Source organism: Halichondria panicea, chromosome 12 (assembly GCF_963675165.1).
Source record: "Halichondria panicea chromosome 12, odHalPani1.1, whole genome shotgun sequence".
NCBI classification, from domain to species: domain Eukaryota; kingdom Metazoa; phylum Porifera; class Demospongiae; order Suberitida; family Halichondriidae; genus Halichondria; species Halichondria panicea.
Window position 1 is genome coordinate 4,109,029 of NC_087388.1, and position 26,552 is coordinate 4,135,580.

The 26,552-nt window shown below is 39.5% G+C and overlaps 1 protein-coding gene across 2 annotated transcripts; it reads right to left on the reverse strand.

Moving 5' to 3' along the window:
• Positions 1-1,371: 1,371 nt before the first annotated feature.
• LOC135345777 (uncharacterized) lies at positions 1,372-26,351 on the reverse strand. 2 transcript variants are annotated; one of them, XM_064543218.1, is made up of 5 exons: positions 26,253-26,351; positions 26,078-26,191; positions 25,610-25,887; positions 19,033-19,137; positions 1,372-14,405 (listed from the first exon to the last, which is right to left on the reverse strand). In XM_064543218.1, exons 2-5 carry the CDS (start codon positions 26,184-26,186, stop codon positions 1,584-1,586), a joined length of 13,314 nt encoding a protein of 4,437 aa, XP_064399288.1. In that variant the 5' UTR covers positions 26,187-26,191; positions 26,253-26,351; the 3' UTR covers positions 1,372-1,583. The 2 variants fall into 2 exon arrangements, with proteins under 2 accessions (XP_064399288.1, XP_064399289.1); XM_064543219.1 differs by having other exon boundaries at positions 26,078-26,188; positions 26,253-26,297.
• Between the last annotated feature and the right edge of the window lie 201 nt (positions 26,352-26,552).

Consider the following 26,552-nt stretch of genomic DNA (forward strand, 5'->3'; position numbering starts at 1 on the left):
GCACTATCAGGGTTATTGGTTTATATGTAGATATGTAATCAGTACAATGCGGAATCTCTGACACGATAAAATGTTCAATATTATATTAGGGGAGTATAGACATACATCTTGTTTAGCTGTAATGGCCGGTATCATGCCCAACTATTTTCAGCAGACCCTATATGGTCTACTGAATGGCGTAATGACACAGCACAATATTAACAGGGTGTGCTTAGTAGGGTATTATACCCGTAGGCGTAGAACATAGAGGTCACTGATCTGAGAACATCTGTAGAGGGGAGAGAGACTGAAATTTGTACTATGTAGTACCAGGGCCGTAAGAACCAGGGGGGTTGGGGGGAAACTGCCCCCCCACTCTGAAATGGGGTGGGGCACTCCTCTGCAGAGTCCAGCAGATCACAGTCCTGATATTATATTTAGTGCCTTTTAATCTAACCATGCACATTGGTTAAATGCATGTGCATGGTTTGTTGCAACAACACTATACAGTAACTAATAAAGTAAGTTAATCCACATGCAGCTGAAATTTATATAGCTAGAACTCACTATCACTGTACAATATAAACTAAAGTAAGTTAATCCACATGCAGCTGAAATTTATATAGCTAGAGCTCACTATGGCACAATATTCATTCTTTTTCTCTTCAGTATCTCAGCCTGCCCATGATGAAGAAAGTATAGGACCTTCTTCTTACGAAGCTCGATGAATCCCCAGCGTCTATTCTATACTTTATATACACAAGTTTTGCTAACTGACTTTGAAGCAGTTGCTCGTGACTTTGCTTCCACGTCGAATAAACTATTTTGCTATAGCTCTCACATGCAAATTATTTCATTTATGTATCTTTCTCCTGTTTATCTCTGAGAACATACAAAATGTAAAAAGTTCGCCTCCGGCGGGGCAGGAGGGGAAATTTCCCCCTCCCGGACCCACCCCCTAGCTGCGTCCCAAGGAGAGGGTCTATTCCTTTTTTCTGCCCCCCCCACCTAAAAAATCTTCTTACGGCCCTGTGTACGTATAAAGTAATAAACAGTTAGTCTATAGCTACAACTACTGATACTGGTAGTACAAATTACAAAATATAATTGTAGAGTTGAAATAACAAAACTGCATGAAAAGTGCATGCTTAACAAGATGCTTAGTAGAGTATTCACACCTGTGTGGTGAGTTTCATTAAATATTGCACAGCAACAAAACGGATACAATAACGCAATGACCTTATCATTATGATGAATCTATAAAGCAACAATTATATCGATTAGTTTTTTGTCACCTTCAAAGATCGCCATGCCGCTGTAACTTTATAAAAAGTTGTTACCATGCACTATAGACATGCAGTCAGTCTTGTAAATTATTTGTTTTATGACAGATCATGAATCATCATTACCAGAGAAAATTGAACACAGTTAAAGTTAATTACATTTACTGTTATAATAGAACAAGAGTTTTTGTTATAGCTAATTAGTTTTTGTTATAATAAACGTTTGTATAATTATGCAACCACTAGCTAGTTATACTTATATACAATCATGCAGGCTAGGTAATAATCATTTGCAAACATAATAATGATGTGGTAAAAGTGTTACTGTAAATTACCAGAAGGTGGACGTGTATGTCGTCCAAATCTGGTGTAGGGTAGGTGTAGCCTCGGAGGTACAATTCTTTTCACATTTCTTTGAGTCTGTGGCGTGCATTGAAGCTGAGCAGGTTGTTTAGGAAATTGTCCTAACCTTATGTCTTCATTCATTCCATCCTTTCCTAGAAGTTTTCTTTCTCCATCTTGTACTTTTCTGTATTCCGTGTACGATGTAATACGATGAATACCCACATCTTGCCGATTAAATAAACGCAATCTTTCTTTATTAGTTTCAGCATTGCTATCAAAAACCTTACAGTTGTTATTCTTTTTCAAAAACGTACTCATTTTTTTAATGTGTTCCTGTGCATCATCCACCTCTACTGATCCACATCTGAATTCAGCATCTTGCTTTCCCTTCACTAAGCCTTTTTCTTGTCTTTGTTTCAACTCATATGGAGGGCTAGATACAGCAGTATTCCCATGGATGTACTTTCGATCCACTAGATTGGCCGCTTTGACCCCTGCATTCACACCAGCATTTGCAGATGCATGAAATGTATAGATAGAGTCTGGACACTTAGGTGGTGGTACCATTCGTTCAATTTCAGTTTCCATCTTGTGTTGCTTATGTTCTCTGTTGAGTGTTTTTTCTCCCCTATAATCTTCGGAATGTTTCAGTAACAATATATCATGTGGACTTGTTTTGGTACTTCTGGAATTTGAAGGATCTCGACCTCCTTGCTGTACAACACCTTGAACAGCAAGATTGCCAGGATTTTGATGGCCCTGATGAGGCACTGCCTGTTGGCCATTTCCATTGCTGCCAATAGAACCATGTGCTGGTTGAGCTGGGATTTGCATCGTAAGAGTTTGGTGGTTTGATGGATCACAAATGCTTTCTTTAAACTCATCTCTCCGCTTTTGATGGGCTTTAAGTTTTTCATCAGCTTCTGTAGAATGAGGCTGTTGTTGAGAAGGTGTAGCTTGCTTGATCATATCTTCATGATCTGCTACTGTTGATTGCTTTGTACGTTTATTTTTTTGACTTAGATCTTTCACAACTTCAGATGGAGACTTAGTGAATGTACTTTTTACGCATTTTGTGATAGCCTTCTTTGAAGCCTTTGCTACTTGTTTGACACCTTTTCTGACAATATTGTCGACGCCTTTTTTCAGTGTAGATTGCAGCTTCATTCTTATTGGATCCATGTAGGCTCGTTCAATATCAGCTAACTCCCGAGAAACTAGACTCTCATTAGCAAGGCCAATCTCTAATTCTACTACTGTTACATGTACAGTAACAGCATCCATGTTTCCACTGAGAGGACACATAGATTCCAGATTATCTTGCAATACAGCATGCCCATTCTTTTTATTGCCAGAGTGTTTATTAGAATTCTGCTTTCCACGACCGGAGTGTTTGGTTGTATCTTGGGTTTCTTCCAATACTTCAACCACAGCTGACACTAGGTGATACACTTTCACTGCTTTCTTTACAGCCGAGTGAATTGTTTCTGCTATTTTAACAGCTTTTGCAGCATTTCCTGCTATTTTGGCCAAATTTGAGTTAGATCTGCTCAAGTTATCAGCAAGTGTATCAAAGCTGTTACTCAAGCAAGTGCTTATTTCAGAAACAATTCGATCAACGTGATCTGGCAGTAGTTTGAGTATAGCATTTTCTAAACGCATCCGAATATCTTGACACTTGGCATGGAAAGCATCATCAGAATCGGCTTGTTCATACAATCTCGTTAAAAGCTTGAGTAATTCATCTCTCAACTTTGAAAAGATGTTATTTTGTATAAATTCCACAACACCGTCAACTATTTGCTGTTGTACTTTAGCCAAAACTACGTCTGAAATTATTCCTGTCACAGCTTTCATAGCAAACTGGCCGGCAGCTTTAGCCATGACTTTACCAAACGCTCCCAGTGTAGAAGGGGAGCCAAGTTTAGCAGCTGTACTACCACCAGATGCCACAATGCCAATGCCAACAGTTGCTATAGAGATGGCAATGCTAATAGCTTTCTGTATTGCCCAGTCTTTCCAACTAAATGTCCCAGTTAGTCCAGCAATAGTAGCGTATACCATGTCATTGATTCCTTCGGCAATCAGTGCAGCTCCTATTTGAGCACCTGCTCCGGCTGTTATTACCATTAGAGCTGCCCCACCAATGACCTGAGCCAGACCAATCAAAGCACATGCAAAGGCATTCCAATCCCAGCACCATCTTTTTTTAACTTCTTGTTTCACAGTTAAAAAGTAATCTATACGCCATGCAATAAAAAACTCTAGTGCTTGAGGAATTTCATCAGGGCGAGGGTCAAGTTCACTGAACTCAACAAAACCGACTTTCATGTCTCGTTCAAATTTACAAACTTCACCTTGTAAGCCTTGAAGGACGTTTAAGATGAAACTAGTCTGTTCTTCAGTGTACCCATTACCTATCGCTTCCTCTGTCAGTGACCTCAATTCATCATCACGGATGTTGTATTTATTTCTAACAGCAAGTTGGCCAGACTTTAAGATTCCATATTCCTGAAGAAACACATGAATTTTCTTTGCTTCCAGTGATTTCTTTCCATAAGGTAGCATGTGTTCGTAGAGATAACGACTTTCATTCTCACAGCAGTGCTTTAACACTTCTGCCAAGAATGCACGTAACTTGAGGTGACCACCATCCCTGGAGATCTCAATATCTTTGTAGACACCAATTTCTAGAGTAAGTATACACTCGCAAGCTGTTTCAATGAGTAAACCTCTCCTAGTCTCAACAACAAGGCAGTTATCCCTCAAGTGTGAAATTAGATTTACATATTCTTGTTTCTGAAGGATTGGATCATGAGATGGTAGTACGATTTGACAATCAGTTTCCTGAGATTTGAACTGATTTACAAACTTTGTCCAGTTCTCTATTTGCTCATCACTAGTCAGTTTTGTTTGCACTTGTTTAACTTCGATAACTACGACCTCTTCGGTCTGCCCCATTAGTGGACTGAGAACGCTCCAAAGATCTTCACTGCTGAAAACAAACTTTGAGATATCACTTTCGCTGATACTGGTACTTGTGGGGACAAGACTCATTAAATGGTCTGCAATGTGAGGATCAAGCTTTTTGTAGAGAAGATGCTTCAGCTTATCCACTTTTTTCCAGCACTTTCTTACTTTATGGTGGTGTATAATTCTGTGAGCAACCAACTTGTGATAGATTTCCTCTGACTGTTTTTTAGTTAATTTCTCATTAGTTAAAGTAGATTTTTCAGCAAATGAGCACTCATCAACAGTACTTCCCAACAATGTCTTGATGATGTTTAAGTGTAACCCAATAACTTTGATCTTTTCTTCTGTCTGCTGTAAATAATGGTTCTCTTTGCAATCAACATACTGGCTTACGTCAATGAGATCAGAAAGCAAGCGACTAATTTCTCCATTAGACATCCAACTTCTACGCAACTCGTTCAGATGAATCTCTGCAGTTTTCAGAAAGTGGCAGACTCTCTTTTTATTTTTAACTGTTGCTTCAGGGTTAAGTTTAATGAAGCAATAGCAAGCTGCCATTGCAGGAAATCCTGTTTTATCACCTCTATATATTGCTCTATCAAAACAAGTTTGAGCAGCATAGTAGATTTTCTTTATTAAATCATCATTCACCTTTTCAATTTCTTTGAGAAAAGCTTGGCCAAGTTGAATGTAGTCTTCTGGTATCTTGAAAAATGGTGAGTCATAAGCTATTGAAACAACTGATAGCTCTTCAAGAGGAAACTCTTTGTTAAAGAGATCTTGAACTTGCTGTCTTTTGTCTTGACTGTTTGCTGCCTGTATTTGTGTGCGCATTGAGTCTAACCAATAAGCCCAGCGATCAGTCATGATTGCAATACAAGCTCTTTTGCAGTCTTGGAGGTTCATGATCGCAATATCAAACAATTTAGTACTGCTAGCATTTAGAGCTGAAGCAAATGCTATTTTGTATTCCTGGAATAGTAAGTACATATTTTCTTCGAGATCAAGTTTAGGTAATCCCTCAATTAACAGTAAACCAAGTCGGTCAGTCTCTGCTTGGTCTCTTTTGATCTTCTCCATTTCTACTATTACTTCAGTTGCAGTTTCAAGAGAGCCAAAAGTTTCAATTTCATCTTGATACTCTCTGTAATCAATTGGAACAACTAAACAGCCACTTCCAGCTTGTCCGGCACGAGCAGCTCTCCCAAATGCTTGCTCTTCTATTCTTGTATTCTCGGGCAGGAAACTTAGTATCACATGCAAACCTTTAGGAACTTGTTCTTCTTTGATAATGATGTCTGTTCCACGTCCTCCCTTATTAGTGGCCAATACAACTTGTCCAGGTTGAGCACCACTTTGTTTAAATCTGTTTTCAACATCATCGCCATCGCGGGCATAATCAATGATATGCTCTTCAGTAACTACAGCATGAGTTAGTAGGTAGTTTTTCAACAGCTGTAGCTGACGAATGTTCTCACAAATGACCAATATAGGTTGGCTTGCAGTCTTAGAAGATATCTCGGTTTGTATTTGTTTAAACCACTCTTCCTCATTTGAGGCACAATGAGACTTGACTTGTGAGTATCTTTTGACTCGGTTAGTTGGAAGCTCCACTGTTCTGATTGTGTAAACTGTTTCGAGCAGCCTACGTGATGAAACAGAACCAAGGGTGCCGGTCAGGCCATAGAGTTGCTCATTGTATTTTTTGAAGAACCTCTTGTTTGATATGAAAACAGCTTTTAGACTCTCAGTTGAAAGAGGAAGCCGATACTTGAGTTCAAGAAACTGTGACAAACCGTTACTCCATTTCATATTGTACTGTTCAGTGCCAGTTTGTTTATCGATGGGGAAAATATGCCTATCAGCAGATTGTTCATCATTTTTATGATCGAGGATAAACTGATCATCTGCATCCATAAACCGGGCTTGGTATGCACTTCGAACCCAGGCTTTTATCTTGTGCCGACAGAATCCTTCTAAATACTCGGGGACAGAGATTGTTTCGTTCTCAATCAAAGCAATTAAATGATCTGCTAGCTCGTTCAAGATTGTTTCAAAGGAAGTATCTCTGTCCTCACTTTGTGGGTTAAGGTTTAGAACAGAACACCATATTGTTACAAAGAGAGATTCTAAGTGTTTCAAAGCCGGACTCTCGTGAGACAGATACAGCATGTGCCGACCTTTATCAAGGAACATGCTATCAACTTCATCTACGAGCAGACAATTTCTTTCGGAATTAGAATAGCGAGCACTGAAGTTTGTGTCACCTGGATTGTTTTCTTCAATTAGAACATCCCTTTGGAATGAACCAACCTCACCATACACTATGTGTGAATTGTAAGCCTGTTGATTGGTGTCATCATCCTCTCCACAGTTAACAGCTGCCATAAGTCCAAGAATATCAAAGAATTTCTCGCACTTTTCTCTTCCATCTTTAGCCAGATCTCTATTGCTCGACACAACATCGACCTTACAACCAAGCAGAGCTTTAGCAGCTGCAAGCATTCCAACAATCAGCGTCTTCCCTTCCCCTGTCTTAACCTGTTGAAGGAGGCCTTTGTTGCTTGTTTGCAAAAAAAGCAAAAGAGACACAATTTGTGTGTTGTAGGGTACTTGTATTGAAGTTGTCGATGTAGCTAACATCCAAGCTAGTACTATGTGTACAACAAACTGCACGCGGTGTTTCTTAAGCCATTCATCTTTCTCATCAACAGAAACACATTTCTGAAGAGTTTCAAAAAACCTTCTCAGTTGTTGCTTACTAGGCAAGGGTTGCTTAGAACAATGTTCAATACGGTCAATGATTTCCATTGCTTCTCCTTTGAATTGCTCTAGTTCACGAGGGCTGATGGCAAAATTCCCAATTTTCATTTGATACTCAATGAGGTCGATTATCTCACTAACTCCTTGTGGCTTCCTACTTTGCTTGTTACTTTCTATTTCCCTCAGTGCAGGTAACCAATCAAGATAGTCACGATCTACAATGATAGAGCTAATATCCTGCAGAGTAACTCTCTTGTAATACAGATCTTCAAATAGAGTCATCAGAAACCCGTTATCTTTAGCACCACTGCTGATATACTTGCTTCTCATAGTGTACAGGAGAGACATAAATTCTAAGTGAGGGATGCCAGCTTCAAGCCGAACCCGATTCATCAAGTACATTGTTCTCTGTTTTACAGCTTTTGTGATGTCAGCCCAGTGATCAAGATATTGCTTGAAATGTATCACCGCTAGCTCTTTCTCCCAAAGTGGCATTGAAGTATTACATAACGAAGTGGAGACTTCAGGACACACTTCAACAAAAGGTAGCCATTCTATAATAGTGATAAGCTGAGCAAGGGTAAGTATGCCAACTGTCGAGTTTGGATCAGCTTTATGATACTGATCATTCGTGAAAACATTGTACAGAATTTGCAAAAGCTTGGTATCGATACCCATCAACCTATCATGAAGGTGAATGGAGTTAGTTTTAAAATGATCAGTGCAGACTCGTACAAAGTTGAATGCAAGCAAGTTTGAGAGCCATTGGCCACTGGGAACTTGCCGTAGAATAGAAACTACTGGCAATAGATCTGGAGTGACTTTAATAACTTGGATGATGGTAAGCAAGTTTGATAGTAGATCAGTACAATCATTTTGAGTAAACAATGGCAAATGTTCCAGAAGCTCAGCTTGTAACGATTTTGTGAGCATATTCCCTATTAAAAGCAAATCATGGATGTTATCCCAGGCACATTGTTGGAACGCTGTTTCTGATTTGCTTGTTACCCATAATGAAAGTGTATGCATGACTAACTCTTTCCTTGAGTCGTGATTGAAGATTTTATCAGAAAGAATTACGTGAAAAAATTCCATCATTTTGTATAATCTTTCATTAGTCCATAAAAGTAATATCGTTGAGACGTGGGAGTAAAACTCCGAAGAATACAGCGTATTCTCAAGACATAATTCGTTTGAAAGACTGCAATTGACGACACATTCAATTTTAAGAAATTTTTCATGTAGATCTTCTATTGAACGAATCATGCTCATTAGTGTATAAAGATTTTGTTCATCATCCATCTTTTTAATGACTTCTAGGAACACATTGATCCTGTGGTACTTATTAAATTTGGGGATTCTACTTAACAATTGTTCTATTTCAGAGCTAAGTGGTTTGTTTAAATTTGGACTTTTCTCGATAATAATCCTTAATCCTTCGGATATATTGCTATACATTTGAAACTGAGAGTGAGCACTCTCAAACGTTAAGTAAGCGTTAACATTTTCAGACTCACGAAGGTATGCAAATGCTGAACAAAGGCACTTTGCAGTGTAAACTGAGAAATTATCCGCCTTCAAAACATTCTCCCAAAGTTGCAAATAAGTGTCATCTATGTTCACATGACCCTTGTGTTTCCTCTTTCTATCCTCAATCAGCAGAAACTGTAAGTAAAATTCCATTCCCAACAAATGGACATCTTCAACAACTATGCTTTCACAGGCTGGCGACAAAATCTCCTCTAATAGTTGTTTCATCATCTGAAAACATTGCAGGTCACAAGGAAGTGAGTTAATACACTCTTTAACAAACTGTCGACGAATCAATCTCACTAGCTTTGGTACATCTTTGTCATAAAGGACAGTGGGAGAATCTTGTATGGCAGCTTTGAGTGCTGTGTTAAGCAGAGAAGTTGGTAATGATGCTTGATATAGCTGATCATACTTATTCAGTAGGTTAGAAACCAATAGAAGATTTTTAATAGGATTCTCGTTTGTATTGGTTACCAGTGGTAGCGAGTAGGTAAACTCAGTATCCACTATAGATTCACATTTTTCAATATTGTACACAATAGCTGGCTTTGAGGGGTGCTTGATAACGCAAGCAGCAACAGAAGATTGTATCATTGAGATATCATCTTCAGTAAGTTCAAGAATTTGAAGTGTTTTCACTATTTCTAGAGCCTTGTCCCTGCATAAACATTGTATTATAATGACTTTGTCCTTTAAGTGTTCATCTTTGACATCTTCTGTATCAATCTGTTCACACAAGCATGTTCGTAAATCGATACATTCAATGTATACATTCGCATTATGCTCATCTACGAGAACTTGGCCACAAAAGTCAACTTTAAAGTGGGTGCAAAACTCGTTCTCATATCCTAGTCTTCCAAGAAGACAAGCAGCTTCTTCTTGGCTCAAAATTATTTGGTCTTTTTCTTTCTCAAGTAATTCTTTCATATTCATTCGGAGAGCATCTAAAATGATGTCACCAGACACCTCTCTGTATACTAAGGAATGTGGCTTATTGTCTGACAATGTACACGACCCCCACTGACCACCATCTGGGTAGAGGACTAGCGTGTGGCAATCGATATTATCCTCCTCATTAGGTTCCTGTGTTTGGAAAACAACCTTGTGTTGTGGTGGGAGTCTCTCGAGTACAACATGAACTTTTCGTTCTGTTTGAATGCTTAGGTCAGGATAGATCCAATGCACTAACGTGTTAAGGCAAGAAGATGAATCGAATTGATTACTAAGGGACAACTTACAAAATAGGAATTGTTTGCACTTCTCTTCTTTTCCCTCTGCATTGTACAATGAAGAAAAATCTTCAATACTCGTTGCAGCACAAACCATCTCTTTGATGTCTAGCAGCTTTTGCATTAGTTGTAACAGTGAAACACCTTGCTTGAGCGTAGAGGACAACTGTGCCAATACTTTACAGGTAGCAGTTGCTCTAGTTCTTTTGTCGGAGATAAATTGTAACTGCTTTTGAATATGCAGCTCCCAGTGTTTTAAAAGAGGTGATGGCTGTGAGAGGGGGTAGCGACCTAGTACTCTGAATAGTTTACTGAAGCAGTCTGCTCTTTCACGAACAGAATCATTTGTGTTAGCACTCGTCTCTTTTATCAAATACTCCACATCTAATACAGACATCGAAACATCCTGCTGTAAGAGTGACTGATTACACGATTCCATTTCACCAGCACATGTTTGTTCAATAATTGTAATACTTTGGAGAATCTGCAGGAAACTCTCAACAGTTGAGTGCAAGAGGTTTGTCTCTGAAGTTTTAACAATACGACATGCAATTTTTAGCAGAGCTGTTATGTTTAAGCCATCTTCATTTAGTCGCTGAATAAAGTCATTAATATTGGTATCGGCTTCAAAGGAGTGGAAATAGCGTTGTAGAGCATTAAACAACCAAGACAAAAGATTGAGAATTTCATCTGGAAACTTTGCTACAATCATTTTTGAGCGGGCACACACAGACATTGCTGCTGTCAGTGTAAGGGCACTAGGAAATGCCTGAAATGCTGCATAAAGATCCACAAACTTAACACGAGATACTGAATTCTGAGACTGCAAATCAGGCACTTGTATGCCAGTGATGCTCTGGAAATATTGAGCTAGATCTACAAAAAATGTGTCAATTACACTATAAACTGGAAAAGGGTTAGTTTTTAATTTAACCAAAAAGTCAGTGAAGGCCTTTTGATTGTCACGACAGTTGATTTTTGGCAACAGGTGGATATTTTCTATCAAAGATTGACTTGCTGTCACACAAGGTATCTCCTCAGAACCCTCTCTAATTTGTTTATTATCACAAAGTATTCGAAGTATGCCACAAACTTGATGATAGAATGCCCTCAGCCCATCCACTACCGTTTCTGAGCTAAGGTACTCAATGTAGCTATCATGTGATTCGGTGAAGTAGTTTTGATGACATACACGAATGCTTGACAACAATGTAAAGAAATTCTCAGAGGATGGGACCTTGTTGAAAAGATTGATGGCTCGTTTCAGCTTCAATGATGTTCCATTGCAGAATGACCTTGTGCTAATCCAAGAAGTGTCCAACGGTAAAATTAAAAGTTGTTCGCTAAGTAAGACTTTTTGGATAGTGCTAAGTTTGTCACAAGATGTAGCTGTGATAACATCGTCAACACATTGAGCATAGAGCTTTTGAACATACTGAAATTGTTGAGTTTGATAATACTTTCCACCAATCATCAAATACGTTTTTCTGATTGCAATTAACAGTCTCAGTTTCCAAATACAGCATAGTTGTTCTTTGCAGCATGGAACAGCCTTAGGTCCATAGTTGGTTCGTATCCAAGTCGCCATTTGAGAGTAGAGCATATTATCACGTGGAATTGCTTGAATTTGATTGTCTTCAATCTCAATATCGTTCAATATGGCCAGCAGTGACTGATCATGGATCGATCTCCCTGAGTAAGAGCCAACATGGTAATACTGGTATCGGTCACTACCTTGTTTGAGAATACGAAAGTAATCAGTAGCTTTGTGTGTTCTCATCAAGCTGGGGGGTCCATTTGAAATGAATATTTCTCCTTCGGAAATGTTCAACATCATCTGATTCACAATAGTGTCACTACTATCGTCAGATAAAAATAATTCCACTGTGAGGCGGCTTAAATACTTTCCTGCACAGGTTTTTAGTGAAGACAGATCAAGGATCACTTTTGAGCTGTCACCATTTGTTCCAAGATAACCCAACGTTTTATGATGGCTTTTTTCCTCTATGTCTTGCATTAGTTGAGCTCGTTCTCGTCGCATTTCTGTTGTAGTTTGCTGTTGCATACTCCTCTGTAGAGATGCAGATTGACTGTGAATGCGAGTGATCCAAGCTTCACTGTTATTTCTTATCATCTCACTGTGTTTTAAGACAGTAAAATTTCCTTTCAAAACCTCTCCTATTTTCTGTGCGAATGCACTCAAGAAACTGGCATGAGATTTAGCATTCCAATGTTGCAGAGATTGTTGACACTGTTCCTGCATAGAATGGAAGCAAGCACACTTATCAATCGCTTTGTTTTCATTAGCTACAGCGTGGTTCACTTTAACTTGAGCATTTTTCCCCTTTATATTCCTTCCTCTCAAAAAACTAGTAAAATCAGGGTGACTTCCGGTCTTCATTTGATATGGTAGTGACTTTCCTCTACACTCGTACCATTTTCCAGACCCATGATTCCTCGGAATAGAATTGTGTCTCAATTTCCCCTCGACTGTTTTTTTCTTCCTGTAATCCCTTCGAAAGAGAAAAGTCCCAAATGTACGGATGCAATTTGGGTGTTTTGCATACGCCCCATAGTCTTTACCATGTCTTGTGTGCCTTCCTCCCCTGCCAGATAGGCCTGGATTGCCTAGTATTCCATCTTCGATTTTCTTTTGAGTTGCTCTGCAGTTTTGATCGTTTTCAAGATCAATTAATTGAATTTTACCGCTGATTCCTGATTTTCCAGCAGCTCCACCCATTCCAGCATCACCCCCTTGGCCTCCGTTTTTACCAAACGTTCCATAGCTAATAATGACACTATGTTTCCAACTAGTTTTAAATTCTTTGGCCTCCCCATCACGTCCTTTATAGCAGGGCGACCAACCAGCTCCGCCTTTGCCTCCATTTTGACCATTTTCCCCTCGACTTCCATTGGCGGAAAGAACCCAATTAGATGGGCATAGGCTGCCACTGACCAACAAGGTGTGACCACCAGGGTTTCCATAGCGACCGTTATCCCCATCCGAGCCCGGTTTTCCTTGCTGACTGTGCTCGTTACCAGCCTCCCCAGAAAACGCAGTGCCTGGGCGATCATTTTCTGATATAGGTAGTCCATCAGTGTTAATACTGATTGTAGGTTTGTTAGTGCAGACAGTTTTAGGTGAAATGCAAGCAAAACTAATTCCTGGAAGTGTTATGTTCGTATCAGCATACACTACTGAGTCAGCAAAAAATCTGAGATGGTCTCCTGGTTTTAGCCTCATTGGGTACTTTTCTAGCCATTCTTTAAGGGATGCATCTGCTCCTACAAAAGTTCCAGCCACAAACTTCACATTGAAGATTCGATAGTCATCCTTATGCTCATAAGAAATAGTGTAGCGTTGTAGCATGGGCGACAGCAGTGCACTTAAATGGCTTAGATACTCCTGCAAGTATGAATAGTGATTCTTGTTTGAGTTTAGGTACTCTTCCACCTGTTTTCTGGAGTCTAGTGAGATCAATTGCTTATTAATGAATGACAATATTCTTGTGTATAATGAAATCTGTGATTGGTAAAGCTGATGTTTCTCAGGTGTGTATTCACTGGACTCTTTGTTACATTTTTCGTATTGTTTGTTGAGATTTTGTATCTGTTTGAGAAAATCATTAATTTCTTGCTGCTGGTTTTCTTCTGGTGGCTTTTGAAGGAAGCTATATGAAGTTGTCGCTTGGTGTACATCTGTTTCGATTTGCTCCAACACTTCCATCACTCTGACACGAGAATCAATGAGATACAAGCAAAATGCTGTTACGCAATCAATGACCACCCTGTGAAAATCATCGGTATCAAATATATCCTTCTTCTCCTTGAATAATTCTGAGAAAGATCTAAGGAATTGACTGACAAGTTCTTTTGGACAAGATTCAAAGTGTGCCGAGAAAAAATCTAGAAACTTTTGCACAACGGAACATTTTCCAATACTTTCGAAGTCATGCAACAAAATAATCTGGCTAGTATTGTCACCATCTTTGCTTTCAATACTGTCATCAGATTGATTCGGATTGCCAAAAAGCTGATTCTCTGACAAATGCCCATATCTACATTCTAAGAGATGATGAAATAGATCACGGAATTTTAGGAGTGGACCATCTACTGCAATCCCTTTGTCCAAGTTAAACAAATCAATATCCTCACCAAAATGTTCAAAAATCAAATAATCAGATCTCGAAAAGTGAAATTGATCGTTATAGCAAGTACTAGGTACCAAAGCAGCCACCTGCTTTGGAGGGAGCTGAGCTTTTGCCTTATTCTCAGCCAAGCACTCTTCTAGGAGGGATACCTATAATATCATAGCATGTAATAATTATTGATGATGAATTTACAACTTGAAATAGTAACACAGACCACAAAATGTTTAGGGGAAAAACTAAAAAGCATGGAGTGGGGGAGAAAAACATTATATCCATCCGCGTATTTAATCTCGAATTAATCTCGATCCTTTACTGCAAATTTTCTAGCATTTAATATAGCACGCATGCATAGTACACACATTTGTAAGCTATTACAGGCAGTTTTTGCAAAGGATAATAATTGCAATGCTATAACCATGGAATTTAACTGTTCTACTGTCTCTATTATTCCCTACTTCATTTATTTCATTTCCCTGCCATTCTACTTCCTTTTAACAAAAAATGATCAGGTATACCGTGATATCAACGATGACAACATTTTCTGAGATCAAAATGAACTTATGACATACAGAATCGTCCAAGTCAACAATGGGTATGAATGTACTTGTTTAACGGAGCGTATTACTAGCCATAGGTCCGTGGAATCAATCGTCTACTACCAACGTTACATTTCCTTATTTGTAGTGCTGTGTATATAAGCTGATAACACGTTTGATCTAATTTCATTAAGCAGTACAACAAATAAAATTATCAGTATCCAGCAGTTTGACATGTATATTGCATGCAGGACGATATTAATTCCGCGTAGTAATCCACATCCTCTCATTTGCTCTTGGTTTAACTATAGTGTATCGTATAGCGAATATATTTCGAGGGTATAAACTTTCGTGTTGCATGTATATACCGCGAAAATTTTTAGTTATATCCTAGAATATTAATATCGCACACATGCATGCGCAAAACACTGTAGTCCACGAAAATTAAATCCACTACACCAATCCTACAGAGTACTATATATAGAGTAAATCATTAAGCTTCTAAGGCATCAAAATCGTCAGCTACAAGGGCATATAATTCATGAATAAAACAAGATTGATTCTAACTAACGTCCGAAACACCAACAGGTGGCTATGAGACGGGACTACTAACCAGCAAAAAATGGATGGGCCAAGTTGATCACTAATTCCGTAGGAACTGTGATTACTAGAAAAGAGCTGCCAAATAGTTCGATTTTTGGGAGAGCGTAATCTATCTCGGATTGGCCTAGAGAAACACCAACGAGTGCATGTGGAAACAATCAAGCGGGAGAGAGCCGTACATCAATCCGTCACGTCACTCACAGGCCAATTTAACAATGGAAATGATTTATTAACGAGTGTTGCAAGCTGCGCTGTGCTAATACCTCTCGCCATGTTTTGCTTCACAATAATTATAATTATTGTTGACACTGAACCACACAGTCATTATAGAAGAGGAGCTTAAGGTTACGGTAAACAGTTTGCTCATGAATATTCATGATTTCTTATCTGAATGATTTTTTGTGAAACTATAAGTGCCATGATAGAAGTTTGAAGCATATACATATCGATGTATCAATCTGTATGACAAGTATCAATCTTCAAAACATCTTTCAGTGCCGTGGAAGCGCGATCAAGTTTACTAGAAACAACACAAACTAGTAGTCATTTTATACTTCGAACAATACTTCTAGGTTTGTGTTCTTGCTCTGTGTTCTTGCTCTGTGTTCTTGCTCTTATAGGGTACTTATTATCATACTGGAGGGCTACTTTTGTTCCAGGCCAGGAAAAACTCACAAAAAAAATATTTATTTAAAATGGCTGAAATGCAGAGCCAAGGAAAACAGCCTCTTGTGAGCTTTCAGTAGTATTTTTAAAAATATATCTTTGTGTGGCCTTGCATAATATAGTTAAGCTACAGTAGACTGTAATTAATGAGCAAATGGTTTACCGTAACCTTAATGGAATAGACTTTTATCTGATGCCTGATGAATGGATCTTCAAGGATATAGAAGTCAGAGATTAGAAGCATGTTCAATACCAGTAGAGTCAATGAAAAAGAAGGTGGAATCAAGGGCCGGGCAGTGTACTAGCCACCTCTAACGCCATATAATTATTTTACTACGTAAAAGGACAATTAAACGTGTGAATAATAGAGAAGTCTAAACTAGGCATAACTCGCATAACTCGAGAACGAAGCATTATTTTGCAAATCGGTTATCCACAAATAAAAACATGACTATAAAAACTCTTATTTGCACTTTATACACACACTACCGTATACCTCGCTTGCGCATGCATGCGTACCGAGGCATAATAACTATAGAAAAGAAAAGGTCACCAATTGAGGAAAATCTACCAAGGCCTATAAACTAGGCCTAACTCTTACTCACTAATCTTACATAGACTTATTAAACAGGTAATTTTCGTGGGGTAAAATTTTCGTTATTTTTGTGGGCAGGCTGACCTACATGAAAACGTAGGCGTGGTTTACCGGAACAGTGCAGGCAATGAAGTCAAACGAAATTTTTACTCACGAAAAGGTCACCGTTTTCGAGTTGAACGAATTTTAACCCCACGAAAATTACCTGCTATATATACGGTAGTCAGTCAGACAAAATGCGGTTTTTGAGCAATTTTGCAATGATAAATAGATGTGAATGTTTTGGACTATTATAGCACATCACAGTGGCGTAGGCAGAGGGGGGCTGACGGGGCTAGAGCCCCCCCTTTTGTGCTTCATCAACTCCAACTCAGCTTGAATCACCTTGATCTGTCAATCTATTCTGCACTTAGCCTCGATCCCAGGCCGAGTTTTCGCTTTTATAACGGTTAGGCGAACAACTAGGCCTGGTACTAGTTGTCTGCGCATGCGTCAGTCGTTCGTCAGATTCTGACGAATGGATATTCTCGTTCACTTTCGTGACATTTATATTCGTGTACTATCGTGTACTAGAAGTCAGTTCCCGTTTTATCATTATTGGAATGGCTCTTAGCTGAAGCTTCTCTCTTCTCTGAAGCTTAGAAAACATTACTCTGAAGACTGAACAACAAGGGAAGAGGTATAAAGCTTTGTCAAGCTTGTTAAGGTCAGACATTTTTGTGTGGGCCCTGTGCTATCAAATCTTGTTCATGTTTGGCAAGATCTAGGTAGACTATAGTTTCATCATTAATATGGTGGATCAAGTGAAGAGTGTGAGCTAGAGAACTTGGTGCTGCCATCATTAGCTCGTCGACAATGACACTATAACCTGTTTAATACGAGAAATTTAATATAGATCTACACGTATTTAGAATGTCTATTTCTCTGTACAGGAGCAATGGCTAATATCCAGCTATCCCAACAGTGCTCCGCTTGGCTATACTAACGGACGAGACTGGACAGTTTGAGGTAAGGGTTTAACCGTCTTTGTAATTATTGTCCTATACTTACAGGACTGGAGTATGACCTGCTCGTTCGAGCGTTGCTGGGTAGCTCAGACTGACAGAGGCATCAAGAGAATCTACGTTTTCTCAAGAATTACGAGTTGGGGCCTAGAATCAGAGAAGTCCAGCAGCCTGCTAAATCTTTTTGAAACGTAATTTGAAGGCATTCAATCATCCTGAAGTTGCCCTGGGTCACTGTAATCGTGCTGCAGCACAACTGGCAACTCCCCAGGCCCTCTCTATGTGCATCTTTTGTGTACTCACTCTGTGCATTTTCTGTGTACAAATTTCGATTATAAATATTTTTGCCGACCACAAATACAAAGAAAATTTGACGCATGCGCAGACAACTAGTACCAGGCCTAGTTGTTCGCCTAACCGTTATAAAAGCGAAAACTCGGCCTGGGATCGAGGCTATTCTGCACTGTACTGTATGCGTAGTTACTAGAATGATGTCATTCAATGGAAATGTGGGCAGGGTCATCTATACTGCGCATGCTTACTGCTGATGAAAAGTGATGATCTGGTAAAATTCCAAGCTATCAGCGCCTGCTCTGGCCCTGCTCAACAGATTTGAGCCCTGCCCTTCCCAAAATCCTGGCTACGCCACTGCATCAGGGTTATATTCAGTGAGGGGGGGAGGGGGGGGGCAGGACCTCCAGACCCCCCTTACTTAATTCATTTTCTCCCTCAAACCATTAATCAACTTACTCTGCACACGTACTTATACATGCACTTAAGGCTAAGAAACTAGCTGTGCAGATCTGTATAACAGGTCTGCACAGCTAGTTTCTTATATCTCTCTGCCATGCATGCATGGAAAGAGATATAACAGTAAACATAGCAGTCTATATAATTATATACACACACAAGCACACTACCATACTAATCAGTGGCGTAGGAAGTGGGGTGGCTCCAGGGGCTAGAGCCCCCCCCCCTTGTTGGAGAGCAATGTTTAGCTTGAACTGTTGAGCTAGCTTAGCTACAGCTGCTGGCTGTAGCCAGCTAGCTGTAAATTACATGATTATTTCAATGATGGGCTAGGTTTCAAAGTCTTTAGCGCAAAGTGATAGATAACGATTGATCTATGAGCCTAGTCTCGAATTCCAGCCTCTTTCAGTCTTTGCAAGAATACGAAGTTTTGGAGGGCGTGGCCAGACTACTATGAGCCCCCCCTTGCAAAAAATCTTCCTACGCCACTGCTAATGTATGCTTCGGTGTGCGCATGCGCAGTGAGGTATACGGTATAGTGTGCATGTATGTGTAAGTAATTCTCAACGAGCGCTGATAAGCTTCACTGCATACATACAAATGAATAAATAACTCAACGAACCTCTTTCCGTAGTTTCTCATATTCAGAATTTGAAGTACCTAGACTTAACCTCCTTTCTGAAACCTGCAGTCGGCATTCTTCCAACTTTCCTTGAAGAATTTTCATCTGCAATTGAATCATATAACTTGAATTCTGGCAATCAAATTTGAAATTCATACTTGAGGCTATAAACTATGAAAGCATTATTAACTTACTATAAAACCCAAAAGCTTAATTATAGAAGTGAGTGGGTTAATAAATATATTCATAATCAGCACATTATATTGGATGTTAGCCTCGATTCAAGGCCGATTAAAATACGGCCTGGTACCTATTGCATGGGTGATAGTGCACATGCGCTTCAAATTACCCAGATATGGATAATCATACTACGAACGTAAAACCTTAGTAAATTATACCGTAAATTACTGTATTTATCTTCTAATTTATCGGACAGCAAAAAATAATCATTTTGGAAATTGTCCGGGTATAATTGGAACAGACTTTTATAGAGCATACGAAGTGTCCGGAATAATTAGAACAAGCAAGCAGCTGCATGCGAGCTAGCTAGTTTAATAGAACAGTGTGCGACTAAATAGTTGCACTAGCTATCTAAAACTATACCTATACTCAAAGCTATCTAACTGCAGCACTCTAAGCCTTACTTGCCGTCTATGAATGTAACTCAACTTTTCAAGGTATTGTCTGGATATTTAGTAATATTGAGTGTCTGTTGTATTAGAACAACGAAAATTGCCCAAAAGAGTGTCCGGGGTAATTAGAAGTGTCCGATAAATTAGAAGATATACGGTAGTTCGTTTACTAAGAATATATTACGTAATACTTTATCTCCATGGCTGAGTTTCGTGAAGCTGCATGTGGTTTATGCAATCTATTGCGTTGGTGTAGAAGGCTTGAACACTAGTCTAATAAAGACAGAAGAGGCTCTCATCTACATCTACGATCGTCCTATAGCCAGGTTGTCTTCGCAAGTAGCAGTTAAGAGGCACCATACACTTCCCATAGACTGTACACATCCAAGCTAAGATATCCTGACCATACAGCCGTCATATAGAGGTAGATGAGAGCCTCTCTGGCTTCAAACTAGTGTGAAAGCCTTCTGGAACAACGGAACAAAGAGCTAAGCTCATGTACATAGATAGAAAATAGAAGAGAGAAAGAAAAAGGGGATTCCCCAGATTCTTGAATAAACTAACGCATGCACACTATAATCATGCAATAGGTACCAGGCCGTATTTTAATCAGCCTTGCATGAATCGAGGCTAATTGGATGTATATAGGTACGATCCGTTCCACTTGCCTCTGCGGTAAAGTGTATGTTTACCCCTTCACGTAGGCCCATATACTTGGGGAGGTAATTGATACATGCATATAAGGTATACCCATAATAATAGTAACTTTCCAAAATCAAACACATTTGCAATGTGAAAATTGCTAAGAGCAGCAAAAAGCGTGGAAAACAAGCAAGCAGAAGATAGTACATCAATCAGTTACAACGTCACTAGCCTCGATACCAGGCCGAGTTTTCGCTTTTATAACGGTTAAGTGAACAACTAGGCCTGGTACTAGTTGTCCGTGCATGTGTCAATCGTTCGTCAGATTCTGACGAATGAATATTTTCGTTCACTTTCGTGACATTAATATTCGTGTACTATCGTGCACTTGTAGTCAGTATCCTGTTTATTATTATTGGAATCGATTTGAATGGCTCTTTGCTGAAGTTTCTATCGTCCCTGAAGCTTAGAAAACATTATTCTGAAGACAGAGCAACAAGGGAAGAGGTATAAAGCTTCGTCAAGCTTGTCAGGGTCAGATATTAAGATCTATAGACTGTATAGTTTCACCATTGATCTATATCTTTAATATGGTGGATCAAGTGAAGCTTAAGTGTGAGCTAGAGAACTTGGTGTTGCCATCATCAGCTCGTTGACAATGACACTATAACCTGTTTAATACGAGAAATTTAATATATAGATCTACACGTATTTTAGAATGTCTACTTATTCTACACAGGAGCAATGCTGGGCTAATATCCAGCTATCCCAACAGTACTGGCTGGAGTGGAGTAGGAACAGGGGCGGTCAGGGGGCCAGTGGCCCTCCCAACTTCAGAACAAGGGGGCCTGGCCCCCCCAGTTCAAAATAAATTGGCTTGAATGGGCTCACCCTTCCTGAGTTGGATAGGTGTTCTATTGACAAGGAGAAATGAATTTGTAAGCAGAATGAAAGAAGGATTGCTTTTTTGACGCTTCTGAATGATAATAACTCTTGTAACATGTTTTATTGAACGCAATTCTGCTGTATACGGCACATAATTATACATAATGTATACAACTTCGGTATGTGTGTGTGTGTGGGTTTTGAGAGTACAATTAATTATTATAATAATTATACACTTTAGTTCTTGTTCAGAGCTTCACACCACCGAAGTGGCCCCCCCAACCTTTTAACTGTTCTTATACTTCACTATGGCTATACTATATAACAGACGAGACTGGACAGTTTGATGTAAGGGTTTAACCGTCTTTTAATTTTTCCACAGGACTGGAGTATGATCTGCTCGTTCGAGCATTGCTGGTATAGTTCAGAGGCATAAAGAGAATCTATATTTCTCAAGCAAAGTTTACCTGAGTTACAATTAGGGGCCTATAGAATCAAAGAGGTCCAGCAACCTGCTAAACCTTCTTGTCAATCATCCCGAAGTTGCCCTGGGTCAGTATAATCGTGCTGCAGCACAACCAGCAGTGAAGCAGCTTTCTATAATTATGTGCATTTAGAAAATGCTTGTAGTAATACTGCAATCTGATAGGTCACTGAGAGGTCCATTATTTCACTTATGGACCTGAGGTCTTCTAAGTAGGTCTATTATACTGATTATGCCTACAGGCAAGATGATGTCAAGATTAACTTGTATGGAACATGGCAACATCACACAGTTTATGTTGAAGTCATAGTAACGATGATACAGTGCATCATTAAAAATTTTTTTTTTTTAAGTTTTGCGTTCTGCATGCAGTGCCGCTTTGCAGCTTTTATCTCTCTCTTGCAGCTACAATAGCTAGTGCTCTAGTGCAGAGCTAACTACTATGACAATAGCAACTTTTTATTTGCAATGCGGATTCTCAAGAAACAGAAACTGCCTTCATCAATGTGATTTTTTTTATGTAGACTAGCCAGAGCAAAGCTTTAACGTTGCTTGAGGCTTGTAGAAACTCTTGGTTTCAGAGTCTTCTTTGTGTTGATATAGCCTAGCTTGCTTAGCACTATTCTAAACCAGTTATAGGCCTCGTCAACGGTCACTATGAAGTTTTGAGACCCTCAGGCCCTTAGTAGCACCCTCGCTACGCTCGAGATGCTACAGCCTCGGGCCTTCAGGTCTCAAAACCCCATAGAGACCTTGGACTCAGTCTATAACTATTATTTAGAAAATGCTTGTCACAAATGGTGCAATCTGATTGGTTACTGAGAGGTCCCTTATTTCACTTAGAGACCTCAGCAGAGGTCTTCTACAGAGGTCCATTATATGTATTTGCCTATGGAAATTTATGTTGAAGTCATAGTAACCATGATGCAGTGCATCATTAAAAAATAATTTTTTAAAAAGTATATATTTGTGTTCTGCGGTGCAGCTTTGCAGCTTTTGTCTTACTCTTGCAGCTACCAATAACTAAACTAACTACTATTAAAGTAGAATAGCAAGTTTCTATTAGCAGTTTTTGCTATGCATGGTTCTCAAGAGACGGAAACGGCCTTCAATGTGAGTTTTTTATGTAGACTAGACTAGCCAGAGCGAAGTTTTAACGTTGCTTGAGGCTTGTAGAAACTCTTGGTTGCAGAGTCTTCTTTGTGTTAATACAGCCTAGCTTGCTTAGCACTATTCTAAATCAGTTATAGGCCTCGTCCAATGGTCACTATGGGATTATGAGACCCTCAGGCCCTTAGTAGCGCCCTCGCTGCGCTCGGGGGCGCTACAGCCTCGGGCCCTCGTGGTCTCATAGACCTTGGACTCAGTCTATAACTATTATATATACTCACTTTGTACATTTTCTATTCATTATCTTGGTATAACCGACCACAAATACAATGAATATAATATAACATTATAAGTAGCCTCGATTCCAGAAGGAGAAGAATGGCCTGGTATTCTTTGCATGCATGCGTATGCACGAAATTATTCAGTATTTCATCACTGTAAATTTCATGATGCGGACAAAGTACACACTGTCAGAGGAAAATTACATAAGAACATGTGGCGTATAGCGGGATATATTTCGAGGGTATAAACTTTCGCGGATTGACTGTTAGAAAGGTTTTTGCGGATTGGAATTTCACGGAATAGCAGCCTTTCTGCAGCATGCATACATGCGATATTTAATTTGTGGGTATAAATTTTCGTGGTACATGCTTGATCAGCGAAATCCGCAAACATGTATACCCTCGAAATATACACGCTATATACGGCAGCCTTCAAAGACACTACACGTACTTATCTCTAAGAAATGACACAAGAAATGGGGAACTCAGTCATCTTTGCACAACAGTTAATATAAGATGTATATACTTCATGTAACACAAACTACTTACTTCAGAATACTATAGTACGCATGCGTTTACTGACTATCAAATTAAACGGATTATCCACTTTTTGGGGTAATAAGTACGCGCAATGTATACCAGGCTGCTTGCGTGTTCCAGCTGTAACTGCTCAACGGTTACAATGCGACGAAAACTAACAGAACAGCTTTTATAGGCTTCTTGGATTTTGATTCGTGGATTAGACTTCAGGGCCGTAGATATCTTAGGTTTGCAGGGGTGGCAAAATAACAGCTGACAATTTTTACTAAAAAAAAAGGTCAACTGTTATTTCATATCCTCTGAGTATGGCAACTTCCAACTTGCTGTGGCACCAACTTAGAGCAACGAGCTCAGAATTTTATCTAAAAAAAAGGTCATAACTTATTCTCAGCAGTCAGCACGGCATCAGATAGCCCTGCCCACATCTCATTGGGCATGTGCAGATCAATAATTTTAGCAGACTTGAGAATGCCAGGGGGGCAACTGCCCCCCCCTGCCCCCCGCTGTCTACGGCCCTGGACTTGTGTACATACATCTATTGTTATCTGGTATAATTATCATTGTGGCTTACTGGTATACCAGAACCTCAAGAAAAAGAGTGGTTTAACCTTGTGGAAAACCTAATTTGATTCACTTGCCACAGGATCATGGGATTTTAACATGTGGGGTGAGCGCGCATGCATGTGCATTACATCCAGGAATAATTATTAAAGGGTGAGTCTGCAAAGAGATCGAGTCAAGTTCACAAATGGCTACTATATATAATTATAGGTAGCTGCTTAACGGATCTTTTCTGACTCTTGTAAGCTAACAAAAACCTAGCAATTTAGTGCAAGGCTAACTCATATGTTGAATAGAAAGTTTGTGCTAACGGATGATGCTATAAAAGATTCTGAAGAGACTGCAACAGCCTTCAATGAGAGTCAAACTAGCCATAACTCGAGAAAGAAGCTTTATTTTGCTAATCCACGAATCAAAATCCAAAAGAACGTGGCTAGAAGCCTATAGAAGCTGTTCTGTACCGTTGAGCAGTTACAGCTGGAACACGCACACATGCACACACACACACACAGTCTGTGTTACCGTATCCCTCGTGCGGCTACGCCTCGAGGCATAATAAAGCGCTATAAGATATTGGATATAAATGAGGGTCTAGCCTATATTTAGCCTCGATTCCAGGCCGATTAAAATACGGCCTGGTACCTATTGCAGGGGTGATAGTGCTCATGCGTTAGTTTATTCACCAGAATCTGGGGAATCCCCTTTTTCTTCCTTCATCTATTTTCTATCTTTGTAACATCAGCTTAGCTCTCTATTGCGTTGTTCCAGAAGGCTTTCACACTAGTCTGAAGCCAGAAGAGGTTCTCATCTACCTCTATGACGGTTGTATGGTCAGGATGTCTTACCTTGGATCTGTACAGGCTATGGGAAGTGTGTGGTGCCTCAAACTGCCACTCGCAAAGACAACCCGGCTATAGGACCATCCTAGATGTAGATGAGAGCCTCTTCTGTCTTAAAACTAGTGTTCAAGCCTTCTAGACCAACGCAATAGACGGCATAAGCCACAGCTTCACAGAACTCAGTCTTTGAGATAAAGTATTAGGAACATATTCTTAGTAAACGGACTAATTTCCGGATAATTTACTAAGGTTTTACGTTCGTGGTACGATTACCCATATTCTGGGTAATTTGAAGCGCATGCGCACTTTTACCCCTGCAATAGGTACCAGGCCGTATTTTAATCGGCCTTGAATCAAGGTTAGCCTATATTTAGCTGCATCTTTAAATAGCTATACTTACATTGAAAGTTATAATTTCCCTGGGAATTTCCATGGGATTTCCCTAGGTATACAGGTGTATACAATTTGTGGACTTGGGAATTATGATAATTATACATTCACTATCAAAATACCAAAATAACAATAGCAATGCCTCTTGCATGCCTCTTGCATGCATGCCTGTTGCCATGATTAACATTGCATGTGCAATCTTTTCTGACTTACTTGTAACTTTGAGTTCCATAACCTCAGCTCAATAATCCATTTATTCATTGGGCTGACAGAGGCTATTACTCCCACTTGACCAATTCCACTCTTTAACGTAGCTTGTAATCGTTTGTTTCTTTCAAGAGCAACACACATTGGATTTACGTCTTGAGAAGTTTGCTTGTTTAACTGCGATTCAGAAGTGGATATGGATACTGATGATCTGCTTGTTGATGCAGATTTTGATGGTGAAGAATTTCCCACATGATCTACCTGACACTTTTTTTCCTTGGTTGCTACAAAATAATGTGTTATGATTACTGAACATGTAACTTTATGTCGGCTGTAGCCATGCATGCATGGATATACGCACATGGATATACGTATGAGCTATGACACCACATTCTTTAACTGTGTCTACATATAATAATTAATACGGGTTACCGGCCAACCTTGGTAGAATTTTACTATTAATCATTAACTTACCAATACTAGATACAATCATCTGGTCACTGCAAGCCTGGCTTATACTCCCACACCTATTGCCTGCAGAAGATGCAGTGTTCTTCTTTTTCGGCCTAACCCTACTAGGCATAGCTGCTGGTGTGTGTGTGTGGGGGGGCTATACTTATTTAGTTATTAAAATAGGATTTAGTCTTACCTGTGTAATTTCCACTGGATCTCTACTACTGCAAAAAGCACATGCAGGTTTGTATATGAGAGTACTCACTTTTATACTAGGGATACACTGGAGTTGCAAGCCTCGCTACGCATGCGCATGGAATAATTATAGCATCTGGACCTAATAATCATCGTCACATAAGAAAGCTAGGTGTATGTGCATTCAATCTGGTAAAGACGTCATAATGGTCGACACACAAGAAAACTAAATTTAAGTTCGATCGTCCAGGGCCCGGTTTAGCCATGCACTCCTGGCTGTTGCTGAGGTCTAAGACTGTGA